Source organism: Triturus cristatus, chromosome 1_2 (assembly GCF_964204655.1).
Source record: "Triturus cristatus chromosome 1_2, aTriCri1.1, whole genome shotgun sequence".
NCBI classification, from domain to species: domain Eukaryota; kingdom Metazoa; phylum Chordata; class Amphibia; order Caudata; family Salamandridae; genus Triturus; species Triturus cristatus.
In genome coordinates this window covers 83,955,214-83,978,163 of record NC_140580.1, presented here as the reverse complement: position 1 = coordinate 83,978,163, position 22,950 = coordinate 83,955,214, and the positions used below count along the sequence as shown (strand labels likewise).

At 42.5% G+C, this 22,950-nt stretch overlaps 1 protein-coding gene across 4 annotated transcripts in view; it reads left to right on the top strand.

The window, feature by feature from the left end:
* Positions 1 to 22,950, top strand: part of LOC146866845 (scavenger receptor cysteine-rich domain-containing protein DMBT1-like) — a 398,665-nt gene that overhangs the window by 138,321 nt on the left and 237,394 nt on the right. For all 4 annotated transcript variants that reach the window (XM_085602310.1, XM_085602301.1, XM_085602292.1 and 1 more), the window contains exon 14: positions 9,567 to 9,605. In XM_085602310.1, coding sequence (XP_085458436.1) covers positions 9,567 to 9,605 — 39 coding nt within the window. The remainder of the gene's footprint in view (positions 1 to 9,566; positions 9,606 to 22,950) is intronic.

The window sequence follows — 22,950 nt, the reverse complement described above, 5'->3', positions numbered from 1 at the left end:
GTTTCTTGACGATTTATCTTGTATTCGTCATTACATTGTTTCTGTGCCTTTTAACAACCGTCATACTCCGTGTGTACAGTGGGGCAGAACCTTCCGAACACACCTGTACGCTGCTTCTGTGCCTTTAACAACCGCCATACTCCGTGGTTGTAGTGGGTTACCAACAAAATTTTGAAACCATCCCAATACACCTCGACAGCACTTCACCCCCACTTCATTCTTACTCCTCGAGGTACAACATACAAGTATAACTTTATCAATAGTAGTACTACAGGGACAATGTTTCCAGCACAAAGGATAACTCCTTTTTACACCCAGATACCGACCCCTTGACGGAGTTTTAGTCCCTTCGAGCCCCAGCACACACGCATGAACGGTTGATATTGAACCCCTGGGTCCACAGACACCGAGTCTAAGAGACAAGCTTTCATGTATTCCAAGACTGCTCATGAAAACCCATCTTACACCAGCCCTCCTTTTGTTGGTTAACTCACCACTCTGTAGTGTTTTATTCTCTTTTTGCTCAAGCAAACTACCACACTAGATCATATGTTGTATGCATTTCTCGTTTTTAATCTAGTCCTTTGACTTTGAGGAATACTATTCCTTGTACAGTCCACCGAGTACTGTTGATGACAGGCAAATGACCGATTAGGGTGAGTTTCCACTGTATGGATGCCTGTTACTCTTATTAGATGTTCCACTTTGGCAGTAGTCACTTTAGCTCACCAAGGGATCCACCACCTCGTCCTTTTATAAAGCTTGTTGGATGCTGCGACTCTGCACCACATTTTACTTAAGTCATAGAGTGTGAGTCACATTGAAGGTTTTCATACGTACCACCATATACTAGAAGCACTTGTTTTAATATTTGACCATACCTTTTTTCTTTCCAGGTAGTTCCTGACACCAACAGGTATTGAGTCTTAATTTGTAGACTATTTACAACCACAACCTGAATAGGTCTAGACATTGTAGATATAATAGCTTTTTGATAAGGTCCTGAAGAATCGTGAGTAGAGATACTCATTGTGAGAAACATGTTGACCAAGTTCTGAAAGCTACATGCCACTTCAATCAGGGACATTAAACCTGTATGAGTGCTATGTACACACGTTTTTAATCTTAGGTAGGAGGCCACCAGAATAAAATTTGTTTTCACTTGGCACTCCTTACCTTCTTTTAATCACACTACCTCATATCTACAACTACCAGGCCCCACACCCGCACTTCACCTATATGGCAGTCTGATTAAAAGATCTCCGCTAAAGTGCCCCTTCGAGGGAGCCCGTCGGGCATTGCACCGCCAGCCCGACGAGGAGCAGCCCATTTGATGAAGCATGACACCTGCAAGGGTGTGTGAGGGCATTCAAATCCGACATATGGATTTTCCAATTAAGTCTACACGGTGCTACTAACTTATGTCAGCCTTCATGTTGACACCATTCTTTCTTTTGTGAGGAACTATAGGAACACTTGTTGTTATTTCTGTACCAGGGGCCTTTGTTCCTACTGGACCTCCCACTCACTCGTGAGTGGAAAACGGCCTCTTTAGTCCCTCCCTTTGTATTCAAGTTATTGCAGAACCATGAGAGAAAAGAGCAGCAGGACTATGGCCAGGAGAATCATGACCAGGTTAAAGAGGACTGTGAAGATCAGCACCTAGCGGGCAATGGTCAATTGTACCAGGGAACCAGGTTAAACAGGACAGGGACTAGGAAGGCCTAGGGAAACAGTTCTAAGGGGCACCCAGAAACCACAGCAAGGGGGACTAGATGAATTAAAAGGCTCATGGCCAGGAGAGCCTAAAACAGGGCTAAGTGAGCCATGCATATTATGACCTAGGGAACAGGGCTCAGATTACCAGGTGTGGCAGAACAATCATTAAAGGTAGCAGGATGAGGAGGTTTAGATGTAAGAATGCCACCTAGAATCTGGAAGACCAAGGGGGCAGGACAGTGCTGGCTAGGAGGACTAGGACCAAAATTAAAGGGCTCAGGAGGAGCCAAACAAGGAATAACTGGACCAAGAGGGCCAAGATCAAGAGCTGCAGTTGCCAGTAGGACTAAGAGGACAAGTAACAGATCAAGAAGGACCAGGACAACTCAAACCAGGAGGCACGGGACATGAGAGGCCAGTTGGAAAGGAACATGTGGTACCAGGGCCAAGAGGACTAGAAAGGAACAGAGCCAGATGGGTCAAGAAGGGCTAGGATGGACAAATGCAAGGTTTATTATGCCAAGCACAATAGGCCAACAAGGAGCCGGACGACCAGGATTAAGGGATGATTGGGGGACTAAGTCCATATGAACTAGGCCAAAAATAAACCAAACTATAAGGACCAGGACAAAAAGGATCAGGCCCAATGGGCACATAATCTCGAGAAGATCTAGGACTATAAAAAACAGGAACGACCAGAGCAAAGAGGAGCATCAGTTCGAGTAGAAGCAGGAAGATCACGATCAGATTTCGGAAGACTAGGAAGATTAGGAGAATGAGGATTATGGCCAATTAAGCTAGAAGATCAAAATAAGCAACAAAGATGAGGGGGGGCAGTACCAAGGTTACCAGAGGACCAGAGCCAAGAGGACCAGGACCAGAGCAAGGAGAATTAAAAGGATCTGCACTAAGAGAACCAGGCAAAGGCCCAGGAGAGCATGGGGGAAGCGTTATCATAGGACCAGGGTCAAGACTATCACTTGGAACAGAAAGAACAGGACCTGGTGGTAGCAGGATCAGTTTGAGGCAAATCAGGTGAAACAGAACAGAGCAGAAAGACTAAAGGGTCTGAGCCTTGCTATCCAGGAGGACCAGGACTAAAATGACGAGGCTCAGAAGGACCCAGGCAAAGAGAACCATCTGGTGCTGTGGCAAATTGACCATGAGGACAAGGCAGGAGGACCAGTGTGATCCAAATCACGAAGACAACATCTAAGAGGGCAAGGCCTAAGAGGGTTAGGACACAAGAGACCAGGTAGTCCGAGGGGATCAGCAGGACCAGCAAGTGAGGTACTAGGAATCGGATGAGCAGGGTGAGAAGGATCAGAATGATGAGATCAAGGGGACAAGGACCAAGAGGATCAGGAAGGAAGAGGTAGAGCTAGGAGAAGGGGGCCTGGAAGGATTAGAATGGCCAGGAGGACCAGAACTAATAGGATTATGTATACAAATACCAAAGCATGGAGCACCAGAAACAAACAGAAACAAAAGGATCAAGTCAAGTGGGCATAAAACCAGGAAGAGAACACATACTGTGAGGACCAGGAATAGGAAGACCTGTGTGAAGCAAACCAGACTGAGAGTGAGGAAGACTAGGAGAGCAGGACTGGGGAATCAGGAGGAGATGGCAAGGCAATCAGAACCAGCAGGGCAACATCTAAGAGGGCACAGAGGTGCAGGATTATCAGGACCTGGTAGCGCAGGAGGAGAAGGTAAAGGAGGATCAAGACAAAGAGGGACTGGATGACAGGAGCCAGGATGACCAAGATGAGTGGGTAAGCACAGAATGACCTGAAAAAAGAGGATCAGGACTAAGTGGACAAGTTAATGCAGAATCAGAATAACAAGGAGCAGGAGGACCAGGGCCAAGAATATCCTGATAAGTTGGAGGAGGATCAGGGGAACTATTCAGGACAGGAGCAGGTGGACCATGGCCAATAAGACTAATGACCAGATTGGGGAGTATTTGGGGGACTAGAGGGATCAGAATAAACAGGATCAGGAAGTGGGCTGTGAGGACCAGAGGGGTCACAGTCAAGGTTACGAGGACCTGAAGTAACAATTGGAGCATGGGGAAAACAGAAAGTGTGGACTCTGGACCAAGGCAGTGTGAATCAAGGTGGAGCTGGATAACTTGAGCCACAGGGATGAGTAAGATCAGACCTGGACCAAAATGAACAGACCCAGCCTAAGACGACCTAATAAGGAGCGCAGTACTAGGTGGACCACAGAAACAGGGACCGGGGCAAGGAGAATCAGGATAACTGAAATCAGGAAGACTAGGAGTGCAAGATCTAGGAGAACCTAGACACCAGGGTTAGGTGGAGAAGGGCCCGGCAAACCATCAGGATCAGGGTGAGGATCAGTAGTACCAGGATCAGGAAGTCTAGAAAGCAGGGCCAAGAAGACTAGGGTCAGCAAGGATTAGAACCAAGAGTGCCAGATTTAGGAAACCAATACGAGGGAGACCAGAAGTAGTTGAACCAGATCCACAATGAGGATCAGGAGGAGCAAATTAACCCAGTATAGGACATATTGGAATAGGACCAGGAGGAGGACCAGCACCAGAAGGCACAGAAGGTCCTGGAGCAGAACAAAGAGGACTAGGAGCAGACGGTCACATATGTGATTCTACGCTACATGTACTAGAATATCCTTTTTGCAAATGGTTCTTATGCACACTTCTTATGCTGTCAACCCCCAGACACTTTCATCTTTTTCAGCCCACATGTAGAGCTGTTACTTATTTGCTGAAAAATCAGAGCATGTAAAGGAAATATAAAGACAGCTGCGATAGTACTGGGAACCAATGCCAACAGTTATAGCTTCTGCACCAAACAAGTGGTCTGTGAAACTCAAAGGGCTAAATGAGGAGTGGTGGAGCTACAGATGTGGCAGATGTGTTAGGAAGGCTAGTAAAGAGGCAATGAGTGTCAAGACCGGTGGAATAATTTATATGACTCCCAGTTGACATTCCATGTGTGTTCATATGCGGTGGATACTAAGCAAGTGAGTAGTAGTAAGACTGTGAGTTGTAAAAGGCCAAGTCCTCAGACCAGTGGGATGCATTTTGCATGATGCAGAGTAGATTCCGCTTCCCTGGACAGTGAAAATGTATTGACTGCATCACTGGGACTGGAGATCCAGACACTGAAGTGAGGAAGGATGGATAGAAGGCTACCCACAGAAATTGTGTGAGGTCTATATTAACAAAGGGCTGCTGATTAGGTTTTCTAGGGTAACGACATAGGGTAGATGTTAGAAGTGAGGGCTAGGTGAGAAGTTTCTCTTGTTAAAGGTGACAAAGTTGCTAGTCAGGGCAGTCCCTTTAGTATGTGCCTGATGGCTGCTCCGGAACGCTGAAAACAGCCAGCTGTTGAGATCTCACACTTCATTGTGTTGTTGTTTTGGATGCTCCTGCTTCAAGTCAGCACTATTGCTACTGTTGTGAGAGGCACCACCTAGCACACAAGCTGTGTCTGAACTAAACCAGAAAATTACATTTGTATAAGAATCACCCCAAAATCATTTCTGAAACCTCAACAGTGGATCCACATCTCCTGTCTGGACAAAAGTAAAAAAGTAGAACTGCAAAATGATCAATCTGTAGGTCACAAGATTAGAGGTAACAAAATGTCCTGTTTATTCGGCATCCTATTTCTTAAAATATTTGTAATGAAGTCAATTAATAAAATATCTGTGGGTTTCTTTTATTCTGTGTATTTGATGCCTATATGTCTTTCACTGATTTACTGAGACTACTCATTCATATACCAATGATATTCAGTTCAATTAATTACAGTCCTTTTCCTTTACTCATGGCTCCTCGATGGGTTACTTCCTTTGCTGGCATGACAGAGTGGGTGTCATCAGAGGACGGACTTTACAACGCCAACCCTATTTAGTTTAAAGTCTCGGAGTAAGGAGCAGGAAAAAAATAATGGCCCCCAACACTCTGCTAGAAAACTCTAGGTTGTGGGGGACATTAGAGTTTTTGTTTTTAAAAGAAACTCCTGCTTTGGGAGTTTGTGTTTAAAAGACAAAGAAAATAGTTGAAAAATGTGCCTACCAGCCAACTTTCCTGACGGCATTTCCTGTCAAACTTTTCCTGCATAGACAGGAACCCTCATGACATCAGTTTCTTTCAATGTAGAGAGCTGTCCACAGGGCCGTTGGACAACTCTAAATTTGGCTGGCCTATGCCTCTATAAGAATGGCAGAGGTTGGTCCCCCAAACTCTAAATCAGACCCATACTTTTTCTTCCTTCTATCATGAGATTTAAATAAGGATGCCTCCCAATTATACTGTGTTGGTGACTTCTAGAGGTGGTGTATGCCATTTCTTTTATTTTTCATAGGATTTTCCTAAAGATCAGGTGACACTATGTTACTGGGATACAACATTTCCAGTTTTGGCCTTTGCTTTTACAAATCATTGTTTTCAGATGTTTTAGTGTGATTTTTTTTAATTGAACTGAACCAAAATATGGATTCCAGAATGCACAGATTTACAGCATAAAAAGAGGTGTTCTGATAACATGCAAGCCTTTTGGTCCTGGTACATTCCCTTGGCTTTGTGAGGAAGAGCGAGTAGATAGCTGTAGAACAGTAACCAGCTTCAACTAGAAAAAGTCAGGTCTGCAGGTAAACATAAAGGAGTAGGAGCATGTGTGAAGCACGAGACAGTTCCATAAAGAGCCTCTCACATTGCTGTGTCTTGGCCCATTGTTCAATCGAGTAACATTCTGTGCCATGTCTGTAAAATAACTTGAAAAGAGTCAAACGTTTGGGACCTTTAGACCTATAAGTACGGGTAGGCGTAACTTGTGTAATTTGCTGTAGTGTAACTATGTAGAATTTCAGCAAAATTATGCTGAATTATGCAAGGAGGGTAAACCAGCATTTAACTCTATTTTCGTAGCACAAAATGCACCCTTGCATCCACAATAGACATAGGCATTTTGCACCAAGGAAATATCACTAAAAGCAACAGGACAGGATCAGCAGCAGTCACTCTCACTCGCTAAGTTCATTGATCCTGTGGCCTGCATTAGAGTTCTTGCCCAGAATTAATCTCATGAGCAGGCATAATGGCATGATTTTCAGTAAGTTTGCATTACACGTTTAATGGAGAATTACTCCAGCATAAATTAAAATTGCGCACAGGCCGATCTATAAGTTAGTGCTTGCATCTTAGCCAGTTTTAGCACTAAGGGTGTCATGTCGGAAAATCACAGGGTTTGGGACCTGAAAAGTGATTATTATTTTGTACAAAACCCTGTTTGATGATGTGGAAACTTCTTTCGATAAGTAAATGGACTTTTGCAGTGGGGTCCAAATTGCAAATAGGAGGGTTCATAAAAGGGGTTTCCTCCCTCCCCTTTCCAATTCAGAAAGTAATTTATTGCTAGTTTGACTGCATTTGCTGTTGTAAACAATTAATGAGCTGGCGACCCAGAGTTGGGGTGGTGCAATGGGGTAGGGCTCCCCTTAGGACCCCTTTCCCTGTTGGAATGATGTTCGCAGCCTGAGGGAGGAGAAATGTTCTAAAAGTGTTAACTTTATTTAAACCATCACTGGTTCCTTTAAAGAAGACAGGCGACATTGAAAAAAAAATCAATTTTGGAAGGCAGTCATAGGGATAATGGTCTGCCACCATCTCTGTAATTAGAACCAATCACAGAGGGTAGCAAATTGGCACTTGACTAAGGAATAATAATTAGGCATGCGCAATGCCCTAAGATCTAGTATTTTGTGAACAGGACTGAACATTAATATGTCGGTTTGCAAGATACTCTCACATTGCTGTGTCTTTGCCCAGAATTTACGATGTTGCATCGCGGTGTTCACACCACGATACCTTTACAACGCAGGTATTACAAGGCAAGTCATTACAACGACTTGTGCTGGACTTAGGAATTGTATGATTTACTATTCCAACTCCAGCCTACGTTACAGTAGGGAAGGTGTTGGAATAGTAAATCATACTCTTCCTTAGCTTAGAGCGCCATCCAGCGCAAGTCATTGTAATGACATGCGTTGTAATGCCCGCATTGTTAAGGTATTGCAGTGTGAACACCGCGATGGAACCGATGTTTCCCCTTTGCCCATGGTGATATCTAGTTGCATTCTGTGCCATGTCTGTAAAATAACTTGGAAAGAGTCGAACATTTGGTACCTTTAGACCTCTAAGTAGCGGGAGACATAACTTGTGTAATCTGCAAAAAGCATGTGCATTTTTTGCAACCACTTTTTGAAAATGAATTAATGATACATGAGAACCCTAACTTTCCTAAAGAGATGGATGCGAAGTGTGTTTATTTCTTGATTGCAGTTCTACCTCGTCTAAGTACCTGTTGAAATCTGCAGAAGAGATAATAAAGCAAAATATAAGCTGTTTAGACAGCAGCGGAGTAAAAAGTGAATTTCCTTTTGTATATGCATGGCTACTGGCCAAGTTGTGCACACTGTTTACTGTTTAGCTAGCTACCAGGTAAATAATGACATTTCTTTTCAATTAATTTGCAAGGCCACCAGCAATACAGTACATAATTTCTGCTAATTAGCCATTTGCTGCCTAAATATTGAAATGTCTTTGCTTCTTGCAAGCTACTGGTCAAATAATATAAAATTTATATTATGTACTAATCAGCCACATAAATAATTAAGCTGTTTGCATGTTGCTGGACTAATTGTACATGTCTGCTGTTTTGACAGCAGTTAGCTAATCAGTGAAGCTTTTTGTGTGTTCTTGACTGCTGCCAATATGTACATAACTTCAGCTATTTAGCCAGTGGCAAAGGAAAATAGTGAAGTTACCTTGTTATTTGCATGGCTGCTGGTCAAACAGTGCAAAATGCCTACCATTTAGCCAGCGACTGGGTAAATAGTGAAGTTCTTCAACTATTTGCACAGCTGCCAGCCGACCAGTGCAGAATCTTTACTATTTAGTCGATGACCAGGTAAATAGTTACGTTTTTCTTCTATTTGCATGGCCGACAGCGAACAATGCAGAATCTCCACTATTTATCCAGCGGCTGGGTAAATCATGAACTTTTTCTGCCACTTGCACAGCCGCCAGTTAGACAGTGTAGGATCTCTACTATTTAGCCAACTGCTATTTATATGGCTGCAGCCAAACAGTGCATAATCTCTAACATTTAGCCATCGGTCATGTAAATGCGGAAGGTTTTCTGCTATTTGCACGGCCCCCAGCCATACAGTGCAGAACCTCAAATCTCTACTATTTAACCTGCGGGTGGGTAAATAGTAAGGTGTTTGTGCTATTTACTCGACCACTGGCCGAACAATACAGAAACTCAACTATTTAGCCAGCAGCCGTATGAATACTGATTTTTTCCAGCTGTTTCAGTGCACGCAAGCCAAAGTGTGAATAATCTCTACCATGTAGCCAGCAGCCAGGTAATAGTGATGTTTTTCTGCTGTTTGCATGGCTGTTAGCCAAACAATGCAGAATCTCTATTATGTAGCTTGAAGTCAGGTAAATCGTGAAAATTCTGTGGGAATTTTAAGGTCACAGGCCAATTAATAAATTATTTCTACCAATTGGCCAGTGGTAAAGTAAATAGAAGAGAAAAATCACTATTTACCAAGCAGCTGGATAAATAGCCTCTACCCTGAGTAAATGTGATTTATAAATTCAAATAAATATATAAGCTTAGTAGATGGTATGGTGTGGCCCATTTAGAATGGACATTTAGAGAGTTGTTACAGAATATGGTCAGTTCTGCTTATACAATCATGAGCCTGAGAGATGAGTGTTTAATTGGAATATGATTTTAATAAACGGTCTCCTGCATCTCATAGGTATTTGTTTGCGTTCACAGGTGATACAACAAGCACCCCGCTAACGATGACTTTTTCTGGTAAGTCTGATTTTTCTAACTATCTTCCAGTCATTGCTTTAATTATTCTCACTCTTGTAGTTGTTCATGCAGTAGACAACAATAGGCAGTTAGGTAACCAATAGCCTTGACATTACAATATCACCGTGGTTCTCTCTTGATTCTGCTTACTTCTGACATTCTCTTTTCCCACAAAGCTTCTGCATTCTGTAAAACTACCTTTGTGAAATCCTTCCTATGTAGGATTTCATCATTGACCTGAAATGCTAACAAAACAATCATAATGGAGATGTTAACATTAGGTCAATTAATCAAGAACATATTTCACATGACACTTTTTTACTAGAGAATTCATCAACTAGTCTAAAAGTAGTCCCACTGTACAGAGGAGATGTTGGCTTGGGTGTTACATGGCAAGTCATGTTTTTCACTCGAAAGAATTGTTTTATCCTAGGCCTTGTCCAACTTCACTGGCGGTGAAGTGAAGTTCAGCGGGCATAAAGTAGACTGGATTTTCTGATACAGGGTATCTCCAGTCTGAAGCCAGGAAATTCTGAGATGCCAGGCAGGACCCCCCAGCCCTCACTTAGATATGAGTTATGGGTAGGAGTAAGTGGGCACAACAGTAGACAGATGGACAACTGTAAGTATTTATTTATTCATATAGGAGTTTTATATAGCGCTAGCCAGACATGAGGGTATCAGTGCGCTTTACAACATGTATCAAAGATGCAATCAATCATAAGAAGTGACCGTAGTAGAACATAGTGATTCGTGACGAGTATAGTTCAAACACAAAGAGTAGCAAATAAAATGTAAAGATACGTGACGAGTACGTTCAAACACAAAAAGTAGCCAATAGACTCCATGATTTGTGACAAATCCAGATCGGAGAGGGGGAGCACCAGAGAGAGACGAGAGGTAAGAGAGGTATCGGTCCTCTTAACAGAGTGTTTGCATACTGCAGTGTGCAGGATTCGATGTAGAGCGTCAGCTATCTATTCGGAAGAGATCGATTGAGGAAAAGGTCTTTGAGCTGGCTTTTGAATTTTGGAAAGGAGGGGTTAGTCCTGATATGAACTGGGATGGAGTTCCAGGTTTTGGGTGCATTTTCAGAGAAAGCGCGTGATGAGGCATTATGTTTGCGAGTTTTTGGCGGGATAAGAAGTAGAGTGTTAGTACTCCTTAGGTTCCTTGACTGACCGGCTTTGTTGAGTTTGGTGGCCAGGTATGCGGGTTTACTGGTATGCAGGGCTTTGTGAGTGAGACAGGCTGTTCTGAAGCTGGCGCGCCTTTCGGTTGGTATCCATTTTAGCTCTCTGAGAGCAGGAGTGATATGTTCATATTTTGTTACTCCAGTAACCATCCTGTCTGCTGCATTTAGAGTTGTTCTGAAGGGGGCTAAGTGGGATTTTGCTGTGCCTGTGAGAGTTGCGTTCCCGTAGTCTAATCTGGACAAAACCAGGGATTGGGTGGCTTGTTTGAGGTCATTGGGAGAGATAAATGGCTTTATTTTGTTGAGCAGTTTTAGGTTGATGAAAGCGCTCTTGGCAGTATTTTTGATGTATTTGACCATGTCTAAGTTAGGGTCCAGAGTGATTCCCAGTGATTTTACAGAGTCTGCTGGGATGAGGCTGCAATTTAGAGCATCAATGATTTTTAGCCATTCAGTGACTTGGGGGGTCTGTGCTTTGTTGGATATGATGAATATTTCCGTCTTGTCCTGGTATAGTTTCAGGTGGTTGAGGGATAACCAGTGTTGGATTTCTTTCAGGGTGGGGTTTAGTCTTCGTATGTCATCAATAGAGGAAGTTTCTAGGTAGATCTGTGTCTCATCTGCATATATGTGGAAGGGGATGTTGGCTTTATTGAGTATCTTGGTGAGGGGCTCCATGTAGATATTGAATAGTGCTGGGGAGAGAACTGATCCTTGCGGGACCCCCCTGTTTACAGGGAGTAGGTCTGACGTGCTGTTTTTATTTTTATTCTTTGGGTACAGTTCTGCAGGAAGGAGGAGAACCACTGTAGTACCACCTTGTCTGCTCCTATTCTTTCCCACCCCACAGTACATTAATGAGCAGTTTGTGGTCAACTGTGTCGAAGGCTGCCGATAGGTCCAGGAGGATGAGTAGGCAGCATCGATCATTGTCAAGTGAGTTGTGAATGTCATTTATGACGTTCAGGATCGCTGTCTCAGTGCTGCAACCTTTTCTGAAGCCTGATTGGTGAGGATCTAGGAAGTTGTTGCTTTCGATGTGTTGTATTAATTGCGCGAGGAAACATCTTTCCAAGATTTTTGCTAAGAAAGGGAGATTAGACACAGGCCTGATGTTGTTGAGATCATTGGTGTCAGAGCCTGTTTTTTTTAGAAGTGGTGTGACTTGACCCATTTTGAGACAGTCTGGCAAGACTCCGGTTCTTAGGGAGCTATTCATAATCTTGGTCCAAAGCGGGGCTAGGGTGAGATTGAGTTTCTTAGCTAGTTGCGCAGGGATAGGGTCCGAGAAGTGTGACAAGGGTTTGAAGCTTGTAATCAATTTAGAGATCTCTGCTTCTGAGATGGGGCGAAGGATTTCCAGTTGTTTGTGGGGTGACTGGGTGGGTTGAGGTCTTCTTTACAAGGGGAGGGCTTACATTGGGTGCTTTGAGGTTGTTGTCCAAGGAGAGCTCAATCTTGTTGATTTTCTCATTGAAGAAGGTGGCAAAGTTTTTGCATAGTTCTGTGGAGGCCGTCACTGCGGGTGAGGGGGGCTTGGAGGTTTGTTGTCTGAATATTAAAGAGTTCTTTGGGTCAATTTTTGGCATTGTTTAGTGCATCACAGAAGAAAGAGGTTTTGTTCATCTTGATGTGTTTTTTATATTCCCTGCGTTCGGATTTGAGTAGCTCTAGGTGGATTATTGGCGGGTTGTTTCTCCAGAGTCTTTCTGCAGCTCTTAGTTTTCTTCTTTCCGAGTTTAGATCTGTGTTGAACCAGGATCTTGAAGAAATGGTCCTGGTTTTTTTTAGTTTCAGGGGGGCAATTTGGTCGAGAATGGAGGGTCATCGTTTCATTGTTGTGCGAGGTGAGTTCGGTTGTCGAAGGTTCGCATGTGGAGATGGCAAGGAGTGAGCTTACCCTTTCTTCCAGGTTGGTATGGGGGATTTGTCTAAGATTTCTCACCCAGTGGAAGGGTTCCTGTTTGCGGGTTAGGTGGTGGCATGTCTGATTGATGTGAAATAGGATGATGTGGTGATATGACCAATCGACAGGAAGAATGTGGTCTACCATGATTGTGTCTTCGTGGGCAATGATGGCATCGAGAGCTGCACCCCTGTTATGGGTTTTTTCGGTGCAGTGCTGTGTAAGATTGTTGTTGAGAAGAAGTTTGTTCAGGGATTGGGTCAGAGAGTTGTTTTCATTGTTCCAATGTAGGTTGAGGTCACCTAGTATTATGTTGTTGGAGTCTTGGAGAGAGCAGTGGGTTATCAGGTCTGAAAGGTGTTCTCCGAATGCAGGGGCGTTGCCTGGAGGATGGTAGAGGAGGTGGCAGTCTAGTGTTTTGTTGTCGCTCGTCTTAATGGTGGTGCTTAGGTGTTCAAATGAGTTATATTTGAAGGAGTCCGATTCCGCTACGGAAATATTGTTCTTGTGGATGATTGCAATGCCCCCACCTTGGTGTTTCGTTCTATCTTTATTGATGATTGAGAACCCCAGGGGGACGAGCATGTCCATGATTGGAGAGGAGGACTCATTTAACCAAGTTTCTGTAATGAATGAGATGTCTATGTCATTGGTGAGGATGGTTTCTGCCAGTTCGGTGGCATGTTTGTTGGCCGATCTACAATTAATGAGCATGCATTTGGTTGTCTACTTGATGTTGAGTATCTTTGTTGTGGGAATCATGGGAACATTAATGAGGAGGGCTGGGGGCCTCGGTGTTCTGGGTGGGGGACATTTTCTTCCAAGTCCCATGATAACCTTGATTTTGGAACAGGGGTTGACCGTTGAAGAAGCGTCGTAGGAGTTGGCAAGATCAATTGCCTCACTCATGGACATTGCTGCAGTTGTTCTTTTGGGTCTTAGATGTTTGTTCAGGGAGGGGATAGTGGGCCAGCTGTGCCCTTGAGCCTTGGGGGGTCTTGTGAGTTTAGTGTTGGTAATTGTGGGAATAAGGTGAGGGCATAGAGAAGGCTCCAGATGTGAAGAGAGGTACGATAGGATATTGTTAATGCCCAGTATAGCGATCTCCAATTTGTTTTCAAGTATTGTCAGTCTCTGAGTCATGAACGCAGAGGAGGGGGTGGTGGAGTTCAGGTTTTTGGAGTCCCAAGCGGGGCTATCCAGGGAAGGGGAGAGCTTGCTAGTGAGAGAGTGTCTCACAGTGTAGGAGTTTGCTGAATTGCACTTGGGGGTGGTCGAGGACGTGTGGCGTGGCGTCACCTGTCATGGTTCAAGCGTCAGCTTCTTGAGAGTCGGTGATAGGTGAGAGTTGGGAGTCAATGACTGAGGGTTGATTACATTCGCTGCTGTTGTGGGTAGTGTTGTGGAAAGTGGGAGAGGTGGAGCTCTGCATGGGGTTGGAAAGTCTCGGTGATACGTACTTCAGATTAGTACTGGATGAGAGGAATGTGTTGAGCAAGTCAGGGGAGGGGTGGGGGGAAGGTGGTAATGGGGGGGTGTAAGTTGGGGTTGGTGAGGTGTGTCATGAGGTTGGTTTGCAAATTCTCCCTGGGGGTATGTCTGTTGGTGGTCAGGGGGTTGTTTGAGTGGGCATGTCAGAGATGGGTGAAGGGGTTGGGTAGCATGGGTAACAGGGCGTCAATTGAGTCTAGATTGTCATTGTTGGCTTGGATCAGTACTGTACCGTTGCTGTAAATGGTCAACGAGGTGTTGCCACAGCGTTTCGGACGGTTAGAGGTTGATATCGTCAGTTTGCAGCTGAGAAGGGTGCTGGTTGTTTTGGATATGTGGAGGTGTGTTCTCACAATGGTATTCAAATCCGCAGGTCTCAAGGTGTGGAAAATTAGATCCATTTTCTGCTGGCCTTTGGAGGAGCAGTGATAAATATCAGCGAATAGTGTTTCAAGGTGCTGTCTAATCAGCCTGTGTTTGAAATTTCTTTTCGCTTTGAGTGATAGATTGGGGGGAAGATGATGGAGAAGGAGTTTGGGCCGTGGGATTTCGTGTAATTCGTTGAGGGGGCGTGGAGGGAGGTTGATGTGGCACTAATCATTTTGTCCTCGTTGGCAGTGTGGTTTACCACTCGGTTCACTCCGCAGTCTTTCGGTCTTAAAGAAATGGGCTGGGGGGCTTGGTTGAATCTTGCTCTTCTCTTGGTAATCGAGCTAGTGAGGATAGTTAGGCCTTTGTATTAATCCAGTGGATGGATGTATTGAACGTTTACCCTGTCGAGTGTGGGATTGGTCCTCAGGAGAGGTCGAGCGGAGTGTTGTCTTTGTGCTGTGGCGTCGTTGCTCCATGAGAGACCTGACGAGTCCCATGGTGGGCTTTCGCTCCCATCTAAGCGACAGGTATCAAAGTTTTCATGCCTGCAGGTATTCCTCAAGTTAGGGTTCAACAGATAGAACTGATCACAGTTTCGCTCGTAGTAGGAGAGTTTATACAATGTACAAGTAACCACTCCACGCGCAGTTGTTAGGGGATTCATGGTGGAGGTAATTAGGCTTGAAGATCCCCCATCTTAGGGTCAGGCAATTGTGACTTAATGAGAGTACACCTAGGTGGCAGGTTTCCAGGTTATCAGGATCTCAAGTCTTCCGCTAGGTAGAGCTCAGGTTGAGATAGTGATCGTGGGTCCTTTCACCTTATAGTGGTGTGAGGTGATCAGGTATCACTCCACAAGCATTTGTTTGGGGGGAGCTCTTCGTGGGTAAACAAACTTGGGGAGCCGCCATCTTAGGGTCAGGCATCCTGGTTGTTCGAGACTGCACGTTTTTATCCAGATTAAAGTACTAGTAGAATTTTTTTAACACAGATGTCACTAGGGTTAGGGCTCACCTGCCTTCTAACGTATTATGTCTTTGTTTAGGACAATACAGCCTGAGAACCGGGGAAGCTCGTCGTGGGTAAATAAACTCGGGGAGCTGCCATCTTAGGGTCAGGCAACTGGGTAGTTCGAGATTGCACGTTTTTGATCAAATTATGGTGTAGGTAGAATTGAACAAAGGTGTCACCAAGGTTTGGGCTCACCTGATTTGGAGCGTGTCAATTCATTGTCAGAGATGAAACAGCCGATTATCAGGAAAACCGGGGAGCCATTTTGGGGTCAGGCACCCAGGATACAGTGTGAGTCACACAAAGGTTCAACAATGCATACTACTAATCTATGTAAGATTATTCCCATGTACCATTGCCATGCAGGGCAAAGAATTAAAGTCCTTGACTGCAATTCTATTCAATTCAATTCAATTCAGAGAAATGTATTAAGCGCATGGCTACCCGAAGGTCTTCCCAGCACAGGAAAGGTTTTCAGTTGCTTTCTAAAACTGAGAAGGTTGTTATTTGATCTGAGAGAGATAGGCAATGCATTCTAAAGTTTGGGAGCAATAAAAGCCAAGGAACACCCTCCACATCTGGCCTTTATCACCCTAGGGATGCAAAGCTCTGTTTGGCTGATAACGACCAATCAGATGATGGAGGATAAAAGCGCCGGTCTCGTTTTTTGCGTGATGAGTTATACATAATGGTTTGAACTTAATCCTCTTGCTGATGGGTAGCCAATGCGATGTGGTGAGTGCTGTGGAAGCAGACTGAGACGTGTTAATACACAAGAGGATCCATGTGGCAGCATTTTGAATTACTTGCAGTATTTTAATGTCAACTCCTAGATATATATATATATACACATATATACATACATATATATACATACATATATATATATACAAACATATATATATACATCCATATATATACATACATACATATATACATACATACATATACATACATACATATACATTTTTGCTGAGAAAAATAAAATTTGAAATCGCTGATTCAGTGGTCCGCGCTCCATCTGTTTTAGAGACAAAAGACAAATGTGGAGTTCCAGTTATATATATATATATATATTCACTTAAAAAACCATAGGTTTCACTCATGTTATAGTTAGGTGGACATTTCACTCGTAAAAAACCAATGAAATTCCCCCGTTATAGTTAGGTCAGATAACTATAACTCGCATATTACATCACTCATGACATGGTCAGTGGCATCACTCATGACATCACTGATGACATCATCCTTGTGATAGAGTGGCGGTCGCGCGAGTTATAGTTATCTAACCTAACTATAACGGGGGAATTTCATTGGTTTTTTACGAGTGAAATGTCCACCTAACTATAACATGAGTGAAACCTATGGTTTTTTAAGTGAATTTGCAAGTTTTTTAAATGCTAATTCCTAACTATAACGTGTGTGAAACCTATGGTTTTTTAAGTGAATTTGTACGGTTTTTTAAATGCTAAGTTATGTATTATTTAAAAAAAAACAATTTTTAAAGGTTTTTCACCGCGCACCCCGCGATTTAAAAAAAAAAAACAATGCTTTTTCACCCTTCGGGGTCCTTTAGGGACCCCCTGACAAAGGCTAGGGGGTCAGGAACTCTCTACCCTGCCCCCTTTTCACGTTCGCCACCTCTATTTTTCACTCTCGCACCCACAACAAACAAAATGGCGGCCGACACTTCCTGATTTCGTCCGATTCGAACGTTGACTGACATGTAACCACCAATCAGAATTACACTCGCGCACGTTACGGTGCGCGCACCGTGCGCGCACGGTGCGCGGCTATAGATATCTATGTGGTTAACTGCAATTTTCTCAGGAAATACTGAACAGATTTACTCCATACATGCAAAAGGCACATGCCTGACCTGAGGACTACCTCTCTGCCAAATTTCAAGTAATTCTGTTCAGCCGTTCGGGCTGTACCTTCGACTAAAGGTCCTATGGAAAAATGCATGGGGAAAATGCGTTTTGGGACCCCCCTTTTTTCTCGGCCCCCGCTTGACGAATCACCCCGAGACTTTCAGGGTAGGAGCTGAGCGGAGCGCCCCATTAGTTTTGAACATTTCGCGAGGATTCGTCAACCGGCACCAAAGTTATTCAAAATAGAATTTTCAGATTTCCTATGGAAACACAGTCCTAACTATAACTATCTACTGGCGACCGCCAGTAGATAATACATATATTTATATATATATATATATATATATATATATATATATATATATATATATATATATATAATCTACTGGCGGTCACCAGTAGATAGTTATAGTTAGGGCCACGTTTCCATAGTAAAAGCATTTTTTGATCTGCCTATAACTTTGGTGTCGTTTGACAAATCTTTACGATATTTTCCAAAAAGTTTCTCTTTTCAAGTCAGCTCCTATCCTGAAAGTTTGGGGGTGATGCAATTTTCATAGGAAACTTTAGACAAGGCTACAGGTCAAACTGCTAAACGGAATTACGCCAAATTTGGCAGGGAGAAAAGTCTTGGTCCAGAAAGCACGCTTTTGTTTAAATGGGGTAAGTCCGTTCAGTAGTTTTAGAGAAAAATCAAAATTTATAGATATCGAAAATTGAGAATTCTGACATCTGATTGGCTGAGGCGTTACGAGCACGAGCGTGCGGCTCATTGCCTGCGAACTTTTGAAACTAGGAAGTGTTGGCAGCCATTTTGTGACTGAGTTGAAAGGCGTAGGGTGAAAAAAAAGAGAATAATTGTATAAGAGGGTATAGTAGGAACGCTGTGGTCTTAGTTTCAGCACTCTGTACGGTGCAGAGGCAGGGAGTTTCAATGTTGCGTAGGCCGTGGAAATCACATCCGCAGAACAACGGTGCGCGGTATTGCGGCAAGGCTGCATAGGCTCTGGAAATCCCGTCGTGAAAACATATTGCGGCAAGCATTTTGTAGGGTGTACACACAGGTAGTGTGAATGTGCGGTATTGCGGCAATGTTCAGTAGGCTGTGTAAATCACATCGGCAAAATAACAATGCGCCGTATTGCAGCCTTCCTTTAATATAATGCACAGTAATGTTTACTTATAATGCGGTGTTCACTTTTATCACAGACAGTGTCATTTTCTTAGACGAAATTCAATATTATGTGGGAGGGTGTGTTCTCTTCCTGTGCGCGGAACAAAATTAACGTTTAATTGGCTGAGGTGTTTCAACAACGAGCTCAATGTTCATTGGCTGTGAACCTTTAAAAGTAGAAGTGTTGCTAGCCATTTCCTCCCCATCCGAGGAGTAGCAGGGACATCTGATTGGCTGATGTGTTCCAAGCAATACCTTCCCAAGCTTAGTGTTCATTGGCTGGGAACCATTGAAAGTAGAAGTGTTGCCAGCCATTCCCTCCCCCTCAGCGGAGCGTCAGGGACATCTGATTGGGTAACATGTTCCAAGCAGGACCTTCCCAAGCTTAATGTTCATTGGCTGTACACCATTGAAAGTAGAAGTGTTGGCAGCGATTCCCTCCCCCTTTGCGGAACACCATGGACATATTATTGGCTAAAGTGTTTCGAGTACAGGTTTGCTCATTATTGGCTGGGAACGGTTCATAGTTGTGAACCATTTTGTGACGCACTTCAATGGAGTACGGGAAAACAAAGTAGTAGCGGGGGGTAGGAACACTATTAACTCTGTACAGTGATCACAAGGTGGTGGACAGGGATAGTAAAGGTAATAATTGTTTTTTATATATTTTAAGGGCCATTTATATAATTGGCGTGGGGTGTGTTGCGGTCTTCTTTTTATTAAGTTCTCGGATGGGATACTTCCCAGGAGCACTATTTACTTATAATGTGGTGTTTACTTTTCTGACGAGGAGCTGTGGTTGCGCTGCAAAAATTTCAGTCTAGGTTTGAAATAGTTTTTATTAAGCAATTACAAATATACTTTCTTCGAAAACTGAACCTGTAGATATCAAAGGGGTGACAAATAAAAACGCAATTCATAAAATATCCCTTAGGCATGGCCTAACCCTCCCTTTTGTTTTCGGCTATAGTTTGTAAAAGTGTTGCCCCATATTCTTGATAATATAGGAGGGCATGAGTTACTTTTAGATAAAGTAGAAAAGAAGTGCTACAAGAAACACTCCCGCGCTACATCATCTCAGGTCACAAGAACAATAACAGGTAAAAAACAATCAAACGCAAATTACTTTATATTACATAGAAATGTACGTTTTATCATTTTTTACAATTTCTATTCTGTAGAATTCGGGAAAGTTCTGTCGTAGTGCTGAGAGGTCACTCACTGCTCCGCTAACAAATCACATACTCTTTTAAGAATATATAGGATAGTAGTATAATAATATACACTACTGGTCCTATATATTCTAAGGGAGAAGGTGAATAGGAACCGCAACAGAGAAAAATAGAAATACCGAAAAAACATTCAGAAATGTAGGGTTTATCAAAGGTATTCACTAAGAAAGTATGCAATCTTTTTTTAAACTGAAATTTCGAAAAAATATTCTCACTGTAAAAATATGTGATCAAGTAAGTTATAAAGGTCAGTAAGCTGTATTTCAGATGGTTTACTCCTGGCGGCGACAAATCTCCAATTCCTATTGTGTGAAAATATCACACTCTATTACAATATACAGAGTGTTACTGATGCCACACAAAAAGGAAAAGGAACATAAACTCATGAATACAAAACAAGATCAATAACTAAATACTTTCCAGCGATGAAGATGTTCAGAGCTTCTTTTCTCCGGGACTTCGAAATCTTTCATCTTCGCGCTGACGGGTCATAAACTCCTCTGAGATCACAATGACTGTTTATATTATAATATACATATTCACAGTATATGATCCCAAGGGGGAAACAGAGTTTGAACCAGAAGGTGCTGACGTTACATATAAATCTTTAGTCTTCACGTCGATGGGTCATAAACTCCTCTGAGATCATAATGGGTGATTATTATAATATACATAATCACACTATATGATCCCAAGGGGGAAACAGACTAACACCAAGAGGCTGCTGACGTTACATATAAATCTTTAGTCTTCGCGCCGACGGGTCACCAACACTTCTGAGGTGAAGTAGAGTGTCAATATTATAATATACAAAGTCACACTATATGAGCTCAAAGGAGCCAGAAAAGGAACAATGTTTGCTGTATTCTATCTGTTTCTGAAAACAAGCTGCTGACGTTACATATAAATGGCAAAAACAACCAATAACACTTTTTTCTAAATACAAGTATTTAAATATTGACAAATAGCTACGTATTATAAATATCTTCTATGCCATTATCAAACAACTTACAACTCTGGATTATGTTTTGTGGTCGCAAAAGAAGAATCCGACTCTAGAAAAGAGCACCTGCATCACTAAATGGACACGCGTAAATAACTAGCAAAAACTAAACTAATCAATCAACGGGTGTGGTTTATATACTTTTTGGTTATTGAGTAGTCTATGGAAGGAAGATGCGGCTCCACCCATTTAGATGTCACGTTTTACAGTTGACACGTGCTCACGTTTTAACTGTTTAACTTGTGCAAGTGTTGGGAAAAGTTACAAAATGTGAAGTGGTAAAGGCTTCGACTTCGATCCTAACATGTATAAGGTCCATAAGATGTACATACGTTGGAGAGCTTAAAAACTGTTACCCGGCAAACCGTGTCATTTCCATTCTCATGACTAAATCTATTAATTGCCGTAATTCTAAATAGAAGACATAAAAAAAAATATCTTTCAGAATAGAAGAAAAAAAACTGTGCTAATATTTCTCATCACTATGGTTTTAAATAAAAAAAAATGAGAGCATTTGTAAAGCGTACAGCACCCCTGGAAAGGTGAGCCGGTACTCGGGGCTTCGGAAAGATTAAGCAAGGTGTTGCCCACAGTGACATAGTGGTGGGCTAACGTGCCGCTGGAGCCAGGAATCGAACTGTGAAAGCTGTTGTTCGAAGTCAGGTATCATAGCTGCTGCGTCACACTTTTTCCACACTTATATGTTAATTAGTGCTAATCAAGTTTTATTTATTTTTATTTTTTATTTTTTTTTATACATGCTCGTAGATACATACAGACATACTGGAAACAGGCAGCATTTAGACAAAACAGGATACAAACAGAAAAAGTATAGCTTTTGTTAATCGAATTCACTAATCCAGTCATTGAGTGGTCTCCAGATCTTAAGTCCCTTGATTCTTCCTTTTTTCCCTTTTCGCATATAGAGGGCCTTCTCCAAATTAAAAATATGAAGCATACGCGTTTTCCATTGTCCAAAAGTAGGTGGTAACGGATCTAGCCACGAGGAGGCAATACATAATCTAAGTATTGACATAGCAATAAATATAAACTCATGCTATTATCCACTGGTGTAGATACACCCAAAAGCATGAGTTGGGGGGTTAGCAAAAAATTTCTATTCAAAACATATTGTAAAAATGTTGTAACCTCCTGCCTTAAATTATCCAAATCCGGGCATGTAGAAAAGATATGGACCAGATCCGCCCCCAAAATATTGCATCTAAAACAGTGGATACCCTCCGTACCACCCCATTTAACAATTTTCGAAGGAGTAATATAGAGATCAAAAAAAGTCTTATAGCATTGAGCCCTAAGATTTGCTGTAGTTAATACAGTGTTAGCCAGACCAACGGCTCTTTCCAACCCTGAGTCTGTAATCTCAAGCCTTTCCTGCCATTTTAAAGAATGTTTCTCGATATCATCAGGAACCCCTTCAAGAAGAGTTTTATAGAGTACGGAAATTGAGGGAGGAAAATCACTGGTGATAGCCTCCAGCAGGGGTATCACAGAATAACCTTTTGCACCACCTCTTTTTTTAGTTATAAAATCCCTCTGTTGTAAGAATTTAAAGAAGTCTCTATTACTGAAATTAAATCTATTTTTAATTATTTCAAATGTAGCTGGTTGATCACCAACCAGCAGATCAGAAATTCTGCAGACCCCCACCTTAACCCATCTCGCTAAACATCCATCAGAAAGTGTTGCAGAGATCTGAGCATTATCTAAAAATGGGGTATATCTACTAAACCTGCCCAAACCAAGTTTATTTCTAACATGAGTCCAATTTTTATATGCTGTGATCAAGATCTTAAATCGTGTCTTTTTAAAATAACTAGGCTCATATATTTTTAATAGGCATCCTCTGGCATCCTGACCCATTAAAATCTCAAATATGGAAGGGACATCTTTCAAGATCGGAGAAACGTTTTTATCTGCTCGAAATAAAGGCCAATAATATTTAAATGATGCTGCTAAATAATACATTCTAATATCGGGTAATCCTAGTCCTCCTCTTTCCACTGGGAGAGATAAAAAACTGTTTGCGCGGCGTATTTTTTTAAAAGACCAAATAAACCTAGCGATCT